Consider the following 16,480-nt stretch of genomic DNA (forward strand, 5'->3'; position numbering starts at 1 on the left):
TTCTGCAACTGTAACTGACTGCTCACAGGAAAACTAATGCCTGACGTGAAGCAAGCGGCGTAAATGCATGCTACACGTTAATTATAAATCGAAACTGCGGCCACTAGAGATGCAAATATGGAAGATATTTAAGATTTTAAACTGAAAGGCACACAGTAAAATAAACAATAAGTCGATTCATGTTATTAGAATCTTATTACAACTCACAAACGGAACTTTGTGCTCCGAGTTGCTGCTGCCTGGACGGGAGCTGCTGACCAACCACCAGACGTCGATATCCAGCTTTACTAAATTGGAGATTTATGTGCCACACTGGCGTCAGTTTACATATTGAGACAATCTACAACATTCTAGTCATCGACGCGTTACCTTACACTGACGACAAAGAAATTTCCGGAAACGATAACAGGCGAAAAGTAATATTCAAGGACGATATAGGGGATGGAAAATTCTATTTGTCCATCTGGTCAAATGTGTAGATGTCATGAGCCTTCCTCATTTTGCACTCGACTGCACGCTGATGGCGAGTATGAGATTTCACCATTTCCTAATAACGTGACAAAAAATAAAAACACCTACAGCCGTCCTTATCATTATATTTTATTTTGTCGCTACCAGTTTTGACGCTTCATTGCGTCATCTTCAGGCTGTTCTGATGCGGTACGTGTTGGTACGATCCCCATACATAACCCATCAGTTGCCAGCATTACTGGATTCGCAGATAATGTGTCAGCAGTCCAACCATCAATTGTCAACTGTTGACAAGAAAACTTTGCGAAACAAAGGATGATTTCTTTTGATGGCAGCTCGCAGATTCCTCAAAACCTTATAGTACCTCTCTGCATTCATTGTGGTTTCCCCTGAAAGAAATGCACAAGAAAAAACCCCTGACAGTCCGTAAAGTTAGTTGCCATAACGGTCCCTGCCGAATGTGTGACCTTTGCCTTTCTGGGTGCACTTTCGCCAAGTTTGTTTGCTCTGACGTTTATGTCTCAGGAGTCGAATAATAGAACCTGGTGTGATCCCCGTGACAAGCTGTTTTAAGTGCAGAACTTGCCTCTCAGACGCATTTCTGGCCAAATCCGTACGATGCTGCTTGTGTACATCACTCAGCAAACGTGGCACCCATCTTGCGCACAATCTGCAGTAGTGAAGGTGATCCGTCAGGGTCTTTATATTGGATGAGCTTCTAATTGCAGCCCCAGAAATTAGTCGTCTTGGACTATTGTCAAGAGTAACGTGACGACCACCTACAACACTGCGAACTGCATTAATGGCATCGCCACCTGTCGCGGTATAGGGCCTCCTTGTGCACTTCTCGTCACGTACATCTTCACGCACTTCCACAAACTGTACACGACAAAGTCAAACCATTTGAATGCTCGTACAGCCTTCCCAATTGACAGAAATTAAACCTCCATGAACATCGACAGTGGATAGATGTTTTGCTGCGAAAAAACGAATGGCAGGTGCACTTCACAAGCGCTCATATTTTGTAGCGGTAACTCCATGCTAGCTGGCAGTGTACTGACAAGATACTATGTTATGCTTTGTAAGCTTTGTAAGCCGGTGTAACCGTTGTCATCACATACCAGTCACAAATCACGGGCACATTTATTTTGCAGAGAAATAAACCAGAGGAACCTTCTTGAAGAACCCCGTAATATTATATGGGAGCGCACGTAGCCAAAAGCTGTGGTCAGGAAAGAAAGAGAACGTTCAGAAATGGGGTGTTGCAGAAGAATGTAGTAGACATTTAGATCGGATGATGACAGAAAAGTGCTCAATAGAATTGCTGACTAGAGTTGTTCGTGGAATAAACTGTAGGGCTAGGTTTATTTGCCACCTCCTGGGGCCTCAAGGAATTTATTTTGGTGTTGGAAACAAAGAGTGAGAGGTAATTCTTGGGGAGACTCAGATTCGATTGCGGTGGGTAGGTTCAAACCGGTGGAGGTGGCAGTAGCTATGCAGAAATGAAGCGAATTGCACAGAATGAACTAGTATCGACAACAACATCTGAATAGTCTTCCAACTGACAGTCGCAAGAACAAGAACGACGTGACTGCAACCAATTGCGACTATCTTTTCGTTACATAGAACACAGGTACCAGTTAGATATCTGCGTGACGGCAGACGTGTCACGTTGAAAGACTCGCTGCTTAACAACGAATCATAGAAAATGGAATATCGTGTACTTTTGTTGTGAACGCTCAAAGCATTACCGCGATAAAGATCAGTGAGAGACGTAAGCACTTTAGCAAGCGTTCGTGACAGGTTAGTCGATCGAAAAGCGGTTGGTGACCCGTACTCGAATGCGATTGCATCGGGCACTTCCCCCCCCCCCCCCCGAGTAAGTCCTACGCGCTCGTCCTAGGCTTCCCGGAGGCCGGCTGAGCCTAGCTGAGACTAGGCACGATCCAGATAGGCGCTGCGCCGGCTGGTCGATACGGCGCGCTGGCTGCTCGCCGACACGCGACCCGCGACCCGCACCAGCTGCGTGCCACGCCGACCACCGCAGGAATGTCCGCCCCTGCGTGTTCCTTGTCTGCACAGCATCGCCCCATTACAGACGACGTATTTCTGCTCTGATTTAGCTCGCAGATGGACTGCCAGATGCGGCCCGATTACATCCCTGTTGCTGAAATGAGCAATTACTTTAATGTAAACTAGATAGTACACTGGACATGAGAACTACGACACCATGAAAGTCTTGAAAACATGAAAAATGGCGCAAAAGGCGTAAAGTGCTATGGAACTTGTCACCTGGAGCAGCTCGAAGTATATTCCAGATGCCCCAACTGGGAACGTTTTCCGAAACATCGTATTTAAGAAATCGGCCTGGAGAGCGCAGAGAATGACCTCAGTTCTGTGGCGAAGCGAGTGCACAGCTTTCTTCAGATCGTCTTATCAAACTGAAGCCACTCATTGACGATTAGATCTCGTGTACTTACCAGATTTCTCGAATGCTTATTGCTCCATTTCACTTGTTGGTCCAGTTAGTCTCATTTTTATTCGGCCACTCGACGTATGATAGTGTGATTCAATGATCGTCGAATTGGGAACGTGTGTCTTTGCAGTCTCGTGAACACCGCTGAAGTCAACTTAGAAGACAGCAGCGTCCATAGGATACTGCTGAGATGTTGTTACTACACATTATAGCCAAATATCCATATTAGCAGAAAGCATATTTCCCCTATAGTTCTAATTAAGTTGGAACTGTCCACTGGCTTGAAAGTGCAGTGTGTCGGCGGCGCGTTCTATTTTGTGGAGGGATCTACATCCGTCCTAAGGACGGAGATTATCGCTGAAACATTTCCGGTTACAGAGAATTGTTTCTTCTCCAGTTTAATCTGACATGTAAAACAATTCAAAGTGACCGGTTTCTGAAATAACCGATTTTCGATCTTGTATTGCTGTTCTTTCCAGTCTTCGAATAAAGGTTGAAAAGCTGAAGAAGATGAAGTAATAGGAGATTTCTATCTAGGTAGGATGGAGGCTCTGTCAGAAATTTGTGTTACTGTCACCAACAACTAGAGCGAAAGATCGCAAGTTGATGGTTTTACTTCATCATTATCTTTGAGTAGTATCAAGCAACGAATAAATAAGGGTTCATTTACTATGCCAAAAATTATTGTACGATATTAAAATTCTAAGTGTATCGACAGTCATTAGACGGTGAGCGCTACTTTGCCTAATGAGGGCACGTCTCTGAAATTTTATGGGGGAGGTGACAACACTACATTCGCGTCCCTATGTGTCTCACTATGTTATCCGAAAGTGTCGTATGCCAATTTAGACCGGTTAGGTTGCTACAATGTTCGAATAAAATGTTCTCGGTTTTCCATCTGCTTCAATTCGAATAAAATCCTCGAGCTTTCGATGACCATCTCCGCCATCGTCGTCAGGAGTTCACTGACGGTTTCTCGCTTACATAAGCATGATAACATCATCAGCAGCCCACCAGATCGACCCAATGAGGAGCGCGCGCGTTAGTTGACCTGGGCAGCTAGCGCAGCTATTGCCGTGGCAGCACCGGTGACGTCAGGTGGCACCAGGAGCAGGCGCCACGTTTGAAACTGCCGCTCCCCCGTCGCGCATCTCTCTTTGCTTTCTTTAGATGTCCAACTCCTGCCCTCATGCCCTGCTGAGTTTGTATCCCAGGTCTCTGTTGAAATTGTTGTTGTTTAAATGAATCTCGGCCGCTTCCTTTATAACGGAGTCCCAATATATAGACGCATGATCCAACACTTTTGTATTTTCGAACTGTATTTTATGTCCGTTTTCTAGGCAGTGCTCCTCTATGGCCGCTTTGTCAAGCTCCCTTTGTTTTATATAGCGCTTGTGTTCAGTACAACGCTCCGCATTCGTGCGAATTGTTTGTCCAATATAAATGCTGCCATATTCACAGGATACACCATACACACCGGACACTCGAAGAGCAATGTCGTCTTAACAGAACGCAACATATCTCGTATCTTGGGTACAGGCCGCAACACTGGTCTTAGCGCAAGGTTCTGCAGCAGACGTCCTAACTTACTGCTAGTTGTTCCACAGTATGGCAGGAATACAGTCCGTTTGTCCTCTTCTACTGATTCATCTGGTGTCTTTCATCGGCGGCCCTTGAAAGCGTTTGCGATGTTTCTTTTGCTGTATACATTTTTCCGAAAACACGTTTTAACTTCTGCAATTCAGATTGTAGGTGGTCGTCGTCAGAGATAATCTTGGCTCTATAAACCAACGTGTTCAGGACAACTTTCTTGTGTGCAGGGTGGTGGAAACTATTGGCGTTCAAGTACCGATCAGTGTGTGAAGGTTTCGGGTACAATGAATGACCAAGTTGGCCTCCTGCCTTCCGCTCAACCAAAACATCCATGAATGGTAGCTTGCCGTACTTCTCCATCTCGATATTAAATTTAATTTTGGGATGGACACCATTCATATGAACGACGAACTGCAATAGTGTATCTTCACCATGAGGCCAAATGAGGAAGGGCTCATCAACGTATCGTAGAAAGCAAGACGGCTGTAATGTCGCAGTTGGCAGAGCCTGCTCCTCAAAGTGCTCCATGAAGAAATCTGCGACTGCTGGAGACAGTGGTGGTCCCATGGCTGTGCCGTCCGTCATGTCATAACGTTTCGTAACTTTTCATTCCAGCACACAAGATTTTAAGTTAAACGGAGATATCAGGCACCATTGGGCACTGAAATAAATTTCTGGTCTAGAGACATTGTGGATGTGTCCCGCATAAAGGTGTTGCAAGTTTGTTGTGGCTCCTCCCATTTTTAATGGTTCAAATGGCTCTGAGCACTATGGGACTTAACTTCTGAGGTCATCAGTCCCCCTAGAACTTAGAACTACTTAAACCTAACTAACCTAAGGACAGCACACAACACCCAGCCATCACGAGGCAGAGAAAATCCCTGATCCCGCCGGGAATCGAACCCGGGAACCCGGGCGTGGGAAGCGAGAACGCTACCGCACGACCACGAGATGCGGGCACCCATTTTTAATCTTTTAAAACAAATAGAGCATTGTTCTTCACTGTAATCACTCTTCGTAAAATACATCCAGACCAGGGGTGGTACTATTCTGAAACAGAACCATGTCCGAGAACGACAGCGGGAAACTAGCGTATATAGGAGGTATGGGCTAACTTTGCACTCTGCAGAGACATGCGTACCTTGTAATAAGCAACGCCACTCGGTAACAGGGACATCATCGTCTCAGCAGTGCTGTACAATGTGTTTGTTGCTACTTTCTAACTGTAGGCGTTGTTATTAAAATAGTGCAGATCGCTTTTCATATTTTCTATAATAATCCAATTTTTCAAAGCAATGGATATTTTTCGGGAAACATTACACGTTCTTTAAGAAAAGTTGTTTGAAAACCAAAAAACGTGGCACTACTGATAAAGTAAATTTACATGCTCTATTTTTTATTTTATTTTATTTATTTATTAATTTTGCTTCGGTTATTGCTAGAAATTGAAAAGAACCTGCTATAACCCAGACCACACAAGTACCGACTCAAAGCTAAAATACCGGATTGGTTTTAGCCGGTCGGTTATTCCCATCGCTATTCCGTGCCGGTATAAGGCAGAAACAAAAGTAGCCCACTGTTGAGAGAGCTTTCTCTGGCTGTTGGCAACTCTCTCAGTGGGCTAATACGACGCGCTGAAGGATGTGGGGCAGAAGCACAAGACAGTGCCGACTAGCGAGCGCCATCCGGAGGCGGCTGCTCGGAACTGACAAGCGAAACTCGTCATCGCCACCCACTCAGATTTAGTGATGAAACGGTCCCGATTACTATTGACAGGTAGTGAGAAACGATATTTGGAGAGGGTTTTGATCTTATACTGAAGGCGTTTTATAAGAAGGGCGTTTTCGAAATACCACCTAAAAGAGTGTGAAATAGAGGAAGAAAGTTTTGTCGCTATTAAGACAATTTTGAAGCTACACCTACGAAAATTGGTATTTGGTTTCTTAGTCAGAGATAAAGAAATACGTTTTTCAGAATTTTTTGAAATTTAAGTTCTGTGCGGTGAAATTGTTGGTGAATTTATTTTTAATAAATCATTATTAAGGAACTACTAAAGCATTTTTATAGCTATATCTACGAAAATTTGTACTTGACCTCTCGGTTTTAAATAAAAAAAATACGTGCTTCAGTGCTTTTGAGAACTGAGCTCATAAAAGGATGAAATAGGAGATGAGACTTTTATGAAAATACTTCATTATGAAAGCATTTTTAAAGCTAAATATATGAAAATCTGTGTCTAGCTTATCGGTTGGAAGTAAGAAGAAAACGTATTTCAGCGATTTTGTAAATTCAAGCCTCAAGGCGGTGAAATTGATTCATTGATTCATTATCGCCCAGCCCAAACTGCTAAGGATAGTAACTTGAAATCTGGAGAGGGTGTTGATCTTATACTGTAGGCTCCGTTTAGTAAGGAATTGTTTGAAATTCCAATCATAAAGGGTGGAGAAGGGGATAAAAAGCCTTTTGAAAATAGATCACTAATAAGGCAATTTTGAAGACAGAGCTACAAAAATTGGTATTTGACTCTCGCTCACAAGTAAAAAGCATCCTTCAGCAATTATTGCAAATTCTACCACTAAGAGGGTAAAATAGTGTGTGAAAGTTTATTTTAAAAAAATCATTATTAAAGTAGTCCTAAAGCATTCTAAGAGCTGCATCTTTGAAAATTCTTTTCTCACTTCTGAACTGGAAATAAAGACATACGTGAAACTTCCTGGCTCATTAAAACTGTGTGCCGGTTCGAAACTCGAACTCGGGACTTTTGTCTTTCGTGGGCAAGTGGTCTACCAGCAAGCAATGGCTAAGCCATGTCTCCGCAATATTCTTTCTTCCTGGAGTGCTAGTTCTGCAAGGTTCGCAGGAGAGCTTCTGTGAAGTTTGAAGGTGGGAGGCGTGGTACTGGCGAAATCAAAGCTGTGAGGACGGGGCGTGAGCCGTGCTTGGGTAGCTCAGCTGGTAGAGCACTTGCCCGCGAAAGGCAAAAGTCCCGAATTCGAGTCTCGGTCCGGCACACAGTTTTAATCTGCCAGGAAGTTTCATATCATCGCACACTCCGCTGTAGAGTGAAAATTTCGTTCTAGAAATACATATGTGTTTTTTTTTTTTTTTTTTGAAAACTCAACCCCTAAGGGAGTGAGATTGGGGATAAAAACATTCATGAAACTGTTTCGCTATATTAAAACTTATTTAAAGCTAAATCTATCAAAACTTGTATTTGAATTCCAAAGAAATATGTTAGGGGAAGAAAATTTTTTTCTAGGAATATCTCTACAATGTCTCAAAAGCCAGGATTAACAAAGGCCTCCTACTCCAGGTAACAGAATCTCTTTTTGGTCAGAAATACATTAAGCCATAATTAACGTGAAGAGTTTAGAAGTTGTAAATCATGAACAACACAAAAATTCGATTAAAGGAAAAAAGTCTTTGCAGGCCATATAGTCCACGTGGGCGAAGCAGCGGGATCTAAGCTAGTTTTAACATAATTAACCGGCAATGATTAGTGTTGCGGCCCCCTATTATCGCGGCTCTGGCTCCTTCTTCATCTACATCTGTATCTACGCGGATACTCGGCAGATCACACTTAAGTGCCAGTCAGAGGGTTCATCGAATTTCCTTAACAATTATTAACTACAATTCCATTCTCGAACAGCGAGCGAAAAAAATGAACACTCTCTTGCCATAAGAGCAGTCATTTCAGTTATTTTATTATGATAATAGTTTCTCTCTATGTAGACAGGTTTTGACAAAATATTTTCGCATTCGGAGGCAAAAAATGGTGATTGAAATTTCTTGAGAAAATCCCGCCGCAACGAGAAATGCCTTTGTTTTAATGATGTGCACGTCAAATTCTGTACCTTGTCCTTGGCAATCTCTCCCATATTTCTCGATAATTCAAAATGTGCTGACCTTCTTTGAACGTTCTCGATGTATACCGTTAATCCTATCTGGTAAGGATCCCACACTGTGCAGCAGTATTCCAAAAGAGGGTAAACAATCGTAATGTAGACAGTCTCTTTAGCAGATATGTTGCATGTTCTAAGTGTTCTGGGAATAAAACGCAGTCTTTGGTTCGCCTTTCCCGCAACATTTTATGTGTGTTCTTTCCAATTTAAATTTTTCGTAATTGTAATTCCTAGATATCTAGTTGAATTTATGGCCATTAGATTCGATTGATTTATCGTGTAACCGTGGTGTAACGGATTTCTTTTAGCACTCATATGGATCACTTCACTATTTTCATTATTTGTGTGGTCAATGCTAATTTTCGCACCAAACATATATCTTTTCTAAATCTTTTAGCAATTCGTATTGATCTTCTGATCACTTTATTAGAGAATGAATGATAGCATCTTCCCTGTTTTGTAAGCCTCTGCTCAACATGGAATCAGGATTCCCAGCTACTCATTGTTTAGACGCAGAGTAACTAATTAATTTGGAATATTAGTAGTTAGATATGTCAATCATTGGCATCAACTTCAGCCACACTCGCACGCTCATTTCCAGCTGGGAGTTAATTTAGATTGGATGGTTTTATCAATTTAAAGGATTTTGATTATGATACATGGCAGTTTTAACAAAAATTGTAGAGCACCTTAGTATGACTGCGTTAGCGAAAATTTTACTAGTGAATTTGAATGTGATCGACGTCAGTGCTCATCTGTCACAGTTTATGGGAGTTTCAGCAGACTAATTTTACTTCTACATAGTGAAGACTGTTACAGTCTTCACACTTAACAATTTCCTTAAATACTAATTCAAGTTTGAATTTAAATTGTTGATGGATACATTGCAGCTTCAGTTATCTGCACTTGCGATAGACTAGATATATTTCTCTGGGGCTTCATTCAATTAACTACAGACTGTTGACTGACCATATATCAAATTTTGATTACAGTATGTTAGTGCAGACAAATAATTTTCATCTTTATCTTGTTTTCATGATGTATGTCACGCTGCAACTTTTTTCATGACAGAGTTTTCCCTCTTCACTAGAATTACATTATCAGTTTAGTAGCATACCAAAATGTTCATACATTACAGATAGAACAAAGTTATTGGTACACTTCTTACACAAACTGCGTCAGGTTACATCAGGAAAAAGATGATTCTTTATAAAATCTAAAAAAAATTGGAATAGAACTGCCGGTGCACGTGTTTGTGAGACAAGTAAACTGTAGTGCAGATTAGCTGTATACTTTGCGACTTCCTTCCGTTCCATTAAGTACAATTAGCACTCTGCGTACTGCGTAGTTCTCTCAAAATAAAATTTCTTTAATTTTTGACGCCTTTTACAGACCCTTCCTATTTCTTCAAAGGCGGAATTTCGTCTCAGCCACTTTCTTAACTCTTGAATACGTCTTCAAGACTCCAAGCGCCAAGTACGGCCTCCTAAATTAGTTTCGCACCTCCAGTAGCCTTGTTAATGTGCCCTCTGCAGTTCCCCAATATCCTTTATACTCCTGAACAAAATCTTTCAAAAATATTTTCACTTGGTTTTTTGAAGACACCCAGTAGATTCGCATTTCGCTTGTAAATCCCTCATCTGTCTTTTGGAGAGCGCTTTGACTTAGTTATATCATTAGCCTTATTAAGCTCAGTCACGAATCAAAATTAAGGAGTAATATTTTTAAGGAAAGGAAACTTACAGCAGCGGAGAAGCTCTCGCTCTAACTATGAAATGGTAAACGAAGTTATCATTTCACAATAACTATAGAAATTTTACATCTTGACTCATTACCAGTTTCTGCCAAAAAATTTGCGTATGAGGTGATTTGTTACCTATTATACAGTTAGAGCCTACGGTTACAAATATTGGAAGCTGTTCAGAACCCACACCTGAAAAACTATTGAAATCGATGTCAACGCAATCCAGTTACTGAATAATGAAACACATTGTGAATTAATATGTAACTGTGGATTTATCATGTACAACCATTGGAATGCATAAATATTAAAGTAAATAACATTAAAAGCATTAGCAAGCATAAATATTAACGTAAATAACATTAAAAGACAATGATAGAGGTAATTAGACGAATTCTGCATATCCAATTTTTCCAAACTTGCATAGAAGACCGATTTTAAGAATAATCAAAATTGCTTTAATTTGTGCTAAATGTCGTGGTACTACACAGGGTATGTCACTGATAGCCTTTAACATACAATTCCTCGGATAATTTTCAGCCAGCTCTTTTCACACTTATACCAGATAACCCTATTTACTTCAGTCATGGAATATCCCATGAAATTAGTCGAAGCATACCTAGTAATTTTCAGAATGTAGAAAACTGTGAAAAGACACACCTCGAGAAACATAAACTGGGTGTAATACACGACGATTGGATTACTGAATAACAAACAGAATTAACTGCGTGGTGCAACTGCACGGCTTAACGTTTATTTAGCGATATGAAACGAAAGGGTTGACTTAGGGCTACGTAGATTTGAAGTGAAACAAATGTGGGCTCCACCGAGTGATGCGATATTAAGAGAAATCATTTAATGCACGAAAGAAAAGCGGAAAATGGCATGTAACGCCGGAAATGCATATCCTCCTATCTCCATCTATTGTACTATTATTTTTTTTCCTTGCTTTGTTACCTCAAGATATGACATTTCTGTCTCTTTGTATATTGTAATTGTTTTACTGTTTGTATATATATATATATATATATATATATATATATATATATATATATATATATATATATATATATATATACATTTATGTCGATGTATAATTGGTTTGTTTCGTAAATATTATTTGTATTTTTACGCTGGGTCTTGCCTAGGGAAAACTGCTATCGAACGATTACGTCGATAGGTCGTGTGAAGAATCAAAGTGTGTAGGATCTTTGGTAGTGTTAACTCTGCCGCGTGGAGCGCGGGCAGAAGGAGTCTGGCTGGAGTAGCGAGTGGAGCAGGTGTGTTGTGTGACGCTCCCGCGAGTTGCCGCGCTTTCGGGGTTTGGCAGCATGTAATTGCGCTCGACTTGTGATGATAGTTTCCGACATGGTGTCGCGGACGGGAAACATTAACTAGTGCACATCAAGAGCCCGTTTCGTCTGGTGACCGTGTCGAGAAGAAGGCGCGCCAACATCCAGCTTCTGCAACAGCGACGGCCGACAATGAGTGACTGTCGCCACCTCCTCGACCGACGGCTTCAAACCTTCAATCAACCGACGAGGAAGGCTGGAAGCAAGTAAAGTTTTAGAACTGTATGGCAGACCTCAGCTTTTCAAACTGTACCATTTTCGTAACTATAATTACAGCAACTTAGCATGAACCTTTGTTGCTCATTGTCCCAATTGCATTGCCAAGCAGGGTCCCTTCCTTTTCCGGAATGAACCCGAGTGTCGTTGAAATTCAGACGCCAGCATTAAAGTAACATCATTTCAATGCTTTAATTTCAAAGTTAGATTACACAAGCACAAATTAAGAGTGCGAGTTTTGTTAGCATATTTTAGCTTACCTGTGACTGCAGCTGAGCTTGGTACGTACTAAATTTTACTATTGTTAATTGTTCAGAATCATTTAATTCAAGTTCAAAGTTAAATCTCTTATTTCTAAATTGCGTAGATTCAAGTAGCTTTTGAAATGATTGTTGAGGTAGTCCAAGACTAACCGTGTTTTACTGAATTTCGATGTGCGTCAGAAAGAAAGCTCACTATTAACTTCAGTCACTAAATTAACTTTCGATTTTCCGGGTTTGTCAATTCTTTTGCTAAATTAAGTCAAAGTGTAGCGAAATTTATTACTTCTGACAAACTTTCAGTTTTCACACTACACGTGTCAACCTTCAGTTGCCACGCTTCTAGTGCTAATTATATGTGTAATAACCTTTCTTTTTCAGTTACTATAGTAATTGTCCTTAGGACTGGCGACCGTGATTTCCCCCAAATCTCAAATACCTAATTACCGCTAGTTAATTGTTAATGTAACGGCTGCACATTTACTTTCTTTATTAACTTTACCCCTTTTCAAAATTAATTTCCACCAGTTTCATTAGCACATTTCCTTTCATTTAGATGTAACCCTTTCCTCCCTCTTTACCGACAGGTTAACTTCGGTGACGATTGCTTTTCCAAAACTCCCATTAGGTACACGCGGTTTCATTTTTCACTGTCATTAAGGTCGGTAAGTGAGGGGGAGGTTACAGGCAGATAACCAGTAATTATCATTTAATGATGTACACATCATAGTCACAAGTATTTTTTGTATTAGAGGGAGGGCCATACGAAGTTTAACGTTAAACACACTTAGCTAACAGACTTACAAAAATCAAAATAAATTCCGATACAAAGAATTTGTTTTCAGCTGACGATATGCGACATCTTTCAAATACCACGCACGTCTTCGCCTCGAAAGTTAGACTATTATCTTTGTGAGCTGTTATTAGGATAACGTCACTCATTGTTAAAGAATGAAGCACAATCTCCTTTGAAGATCAAAATAATACAAGAGGTATAACGTTGAAGAATAAGAGATCACATATCAATGCAAATGTACAAAGTAAAATAGTTATTCACTTACTGTAAACATTCTTTAAAAGCTAAAGGAACCAGGAGTATAATTAAATTTTATTGGATTCAGGTCTGATCTATTAAAAGACGTCTACAAATACGATGTAACTTTGAGATACTGTATTGGTTTTTCCGTATGAGAGGCAGATCAATATCGTCTGAAGTTTTCTGATTGAGCGACCGTGCCTGTAAAAGTAATTTACCAATGAAGTTTCAGGTACATGACTGTAAGATAGCACGACTGTTAAAGCAGATATTAATGCGTCCTTTGCGCAGTAAGCAATTCTTTCGTGGTATCTTTTGCTCCCTCTTTCGAATGAGGAGCGAAACTCTCAATGTACGGAAGATGCAGTTCAAACCGTAAGTGGTCTGTGGTGATTTGGGAGTGCTTTTCGTAGCATGACTTCCACCGTTTCTTTTATTTTATTTGTATTAATGTATTTCACAATGATTATACTGTGAGTATTCCCTCCTTCCAAGTGGACAACAACTATGTTCACAAGGCTGTATCCATTCAGTACTGATTTGACGATCGTTCAGGTGCCATTATGCACTTCCAGGCGTCCGCAAAATCAGTTGTTCCATCACGTAACAAATAAATAGTTGTGGTTCACTCATATTTTGTGTTGAACCATTAGTAATAGCTGTTTTCAGCAAGACAGCCTTATCTCAAATACAAACTGTAATAGATCAAGTAGCGAGAGTTAATATGTATGTATAGTCAGCCGTCATCGGCGGTCATACCGGTAGTAACTAAACTGAGTCACTTTCTCGCACTGGGTTCTGCTTCATTCGTATTCTCGTCTCTCGTACAGCTATGAAAGCGATTTAGTAATGTTCTGCCTAGTTCTCTACCCATCGTACTTGAGTCCGAGATTGTAATTTTATCACTGCAAGTTCATTTTTCATTCTCACAGCGTGGGATAATAAGAAATTTTCTGTCATTTTCAAAGTGTTTGCCGGATTGAGACTCGGAATCTTTGACTTCCATGGGCATACTATCTGAGACGCCCAAACATGACACACGAGTCCTCCTCACAACTTTACTTCCACCAGTACCTCATCGCCCTCTTTCCATCTTCACAGCTCTCATGCGAACATTGCAGGACTCGTATTCCTGGAAGAAAGGATACTGCGGAGTCATGGCTTAGCCACAGACAGTTTGATGTTTCCAGAACGAGTTTTCACTCTGCAGGGGTGTGAGCGCTCATATGAAACTCCTGGCAGATAAAAACTGTGTGCTGAATTGAGAATCGAACTTGAGATCTTTGTCTTTCGTGGACAAGCGCTCTGTCGGCCCGGTACACAGTTTTAATCTGCCTGTACATTTCATATCAGCTCCAACACCACAGCAGAGTGAAACATTTTTTTCTCGAAACATCCCCCGTATTTTTTCAATAATACGGTTTGCATATTAAATCAAAAAATGTTTCATACAGTTTATGTACGTATAATTTAGTATGTGACACATCTGGAGAGTTTGAGACATAACACTAAGAACATATCGATTAAAATGGTACCTTGGGAGCGTATGTTAGTACCGCTTTTTAGACATGTGACTTCTAATACCCAGTTGTAGGAAATGACACTCCATACATATTGATTTAGCTGAATCATTGGTCGGCACTAATTGAAATCTTCGTGTTAATGTAGTGCTTAATGAAACTTGCAGTGCTTAATGAAACTGTCAATGTGCTCATCTTTAGACATATTATAAACAGAAACTTTCTTAATGTGATAGCTTCTCTCATGGGTAAAACACAGATAAATTAAAAATTTTCTCTCTCTGCAGCAACACTTAACTTGCAGCTGTCACGTCTATGTCGTGGGGTAATGCGCGCTGGAAGCCCTGTGCTTACTGACAGGTGAGAGACTGACGGCGGACTGTTTCTGTCAACAGCTGACGGGTCGCAGTCGGCTGGGGGCGGCAGCGGGGGCGGCGGAGGCGGCAACCAGCTGGGAGTGGTGACAGCTGGCGGGCCCTCAGGGCCCTACTTCGATCTGTCGGGCTCGCGGAACGTGACCGCCCTGCTCGGCAAGACAGCATACCTCAACTGCAGGGTCAAGAACCTCGGCAACAAAACTGTGAGTAAATCAGCAGCTGCAACATTTCTGGCAGTGTATCCTCTGAGCACTGTGTAGCAACTATTCTAAAGGAAAACATACCAGACATGAAAATGTAGCAAGCAACGTCTATGTACTTTGGAAGGTCTCTGTCGCAGAGGCTTCAAATCAAGGGTGAAATGTGGGTAAGAGCAGATGTAACGGCCTTTCCATCGTGTGTCACGATCACAGTGGGGTTGGACAGAATTTTCCAAGCGTGACCAACGTTACAGATCACACGAATTTCTGAATGATGACCTATTACCGAACCCGAGGACGATGTCGTAGCACTTGCAACCTATATCCTCAATTACTTGCTGGATATATTTCAATCGCTGTCTTCCACTACAGTTTTTATCCTGTACAGCTCCCTCCAGTACCTTGGAAGTTATCCCTGAGTTCTTGAAAGAAGACCTGTCATCATGTCCATTCTTGTCAGTGTTTTTCATTTATTCCATTCCTAGTCGATTGTCACCAAGAGAGGTGGCGCAGTGGTTAGCATACTGGACTCGCATTCTGGAGGACGCCGGTTTAAAGCGGCGTCCGGCCATGCTGATTTATGTTTTCCGTGATTTTCCTAAATCGTTTTAGGCAAATCCCGGGATGGTTCCTGTGAAAGAGCACGGCCGATTTCTTCCCCTGCTTTCCTAATCCGAGCTTTTGCTCCGTCTCTAATGACCTCTTTGTGGATAGGACGTTAAACACTAATCTCTTTTCACCTATTCTCAAGGGAAGCTCCTAATTCATTACCTTACTGGTCCACTTAATTTCTTCAGTAGTACCAAATCTCAAATGCTTCGACTCTCTTCTGCTCCGGCATTCACACAGTTCGTGTATCACTACTGTACAGTTCTGTACTCCAAACGTAAATTCTCTTTACTTTCTTCCTCAAATTAAGTCCTATGTTGGTACATATGGCGTCAAAGGTTATTTTTCTGCCCAGTTCCTTAACTTATTCTACTTTGTGACCACCAATCCTGAAGTTAAGCTTCTCACTGTTCTCATTCCTTCTACTTCTCATTACTTCCGTCTTTCTTCGATTTACTCTCAATCCATATGCTGTACTCGTTAGATTAGTCATTCCCCTCAACAGATCCTGTAATTCTTCTTCAGTTTCACTCAGGATAGCAATCTCACCAGCGAATCTTATCATGGATATCCTTTCATCTTGAATTTTAATGCCACTTTATAACCTATTTTTATATCCACCATTGTTTTTTCGATGTACAGATTGAACAGTAGCGGCGAAAGACTGCATACCTGTCATACATTTTCTTTAATCCGAGCACTTCGATCCTCTCTTATTGTTCTGTCT

General features: G+C 41.1%; 1 protein-coding gene across 1 annotated transcript in view; it reads left to right on the forward strand.

Moving 5' to 3' along the window:
• LOC126094713 (zwei Ig domain protein zig-8-like) overlaps positions 1-16,480 on the forward strand; it is a 989,984-nt gene that overhangs the window by 452,374 nt on the left and 521,130 nt on the right. The window contains exon 2 of the mRNA XM_049909248.1: positions 14,963-15,147. Coding sequence (XP_049765205.1) covers positions 14,963-15,147 — 185 coding nt within the window. The remainder of the gene's footprint in view (positions 1-14,962; positions 15,148-16,480) is intronic.

The sequence above is a fragment of the Schistocerca cancellata genome, chromosome 8 (assembly GCF_023864275.1).
Source record: "Schistocerca cancellata isolate TAMUIC-IGC-003103 chromosome 8, iqSchCanc2.1, whole genome shotgun sequence".
Taxonomy (NCBI): domain Eukaryota; kingdom Metazoa; phylum Arthropoda; class Insecta; order Orthoptera; family Acrididae; genus Schistocerca; species Schistocerca cancellata.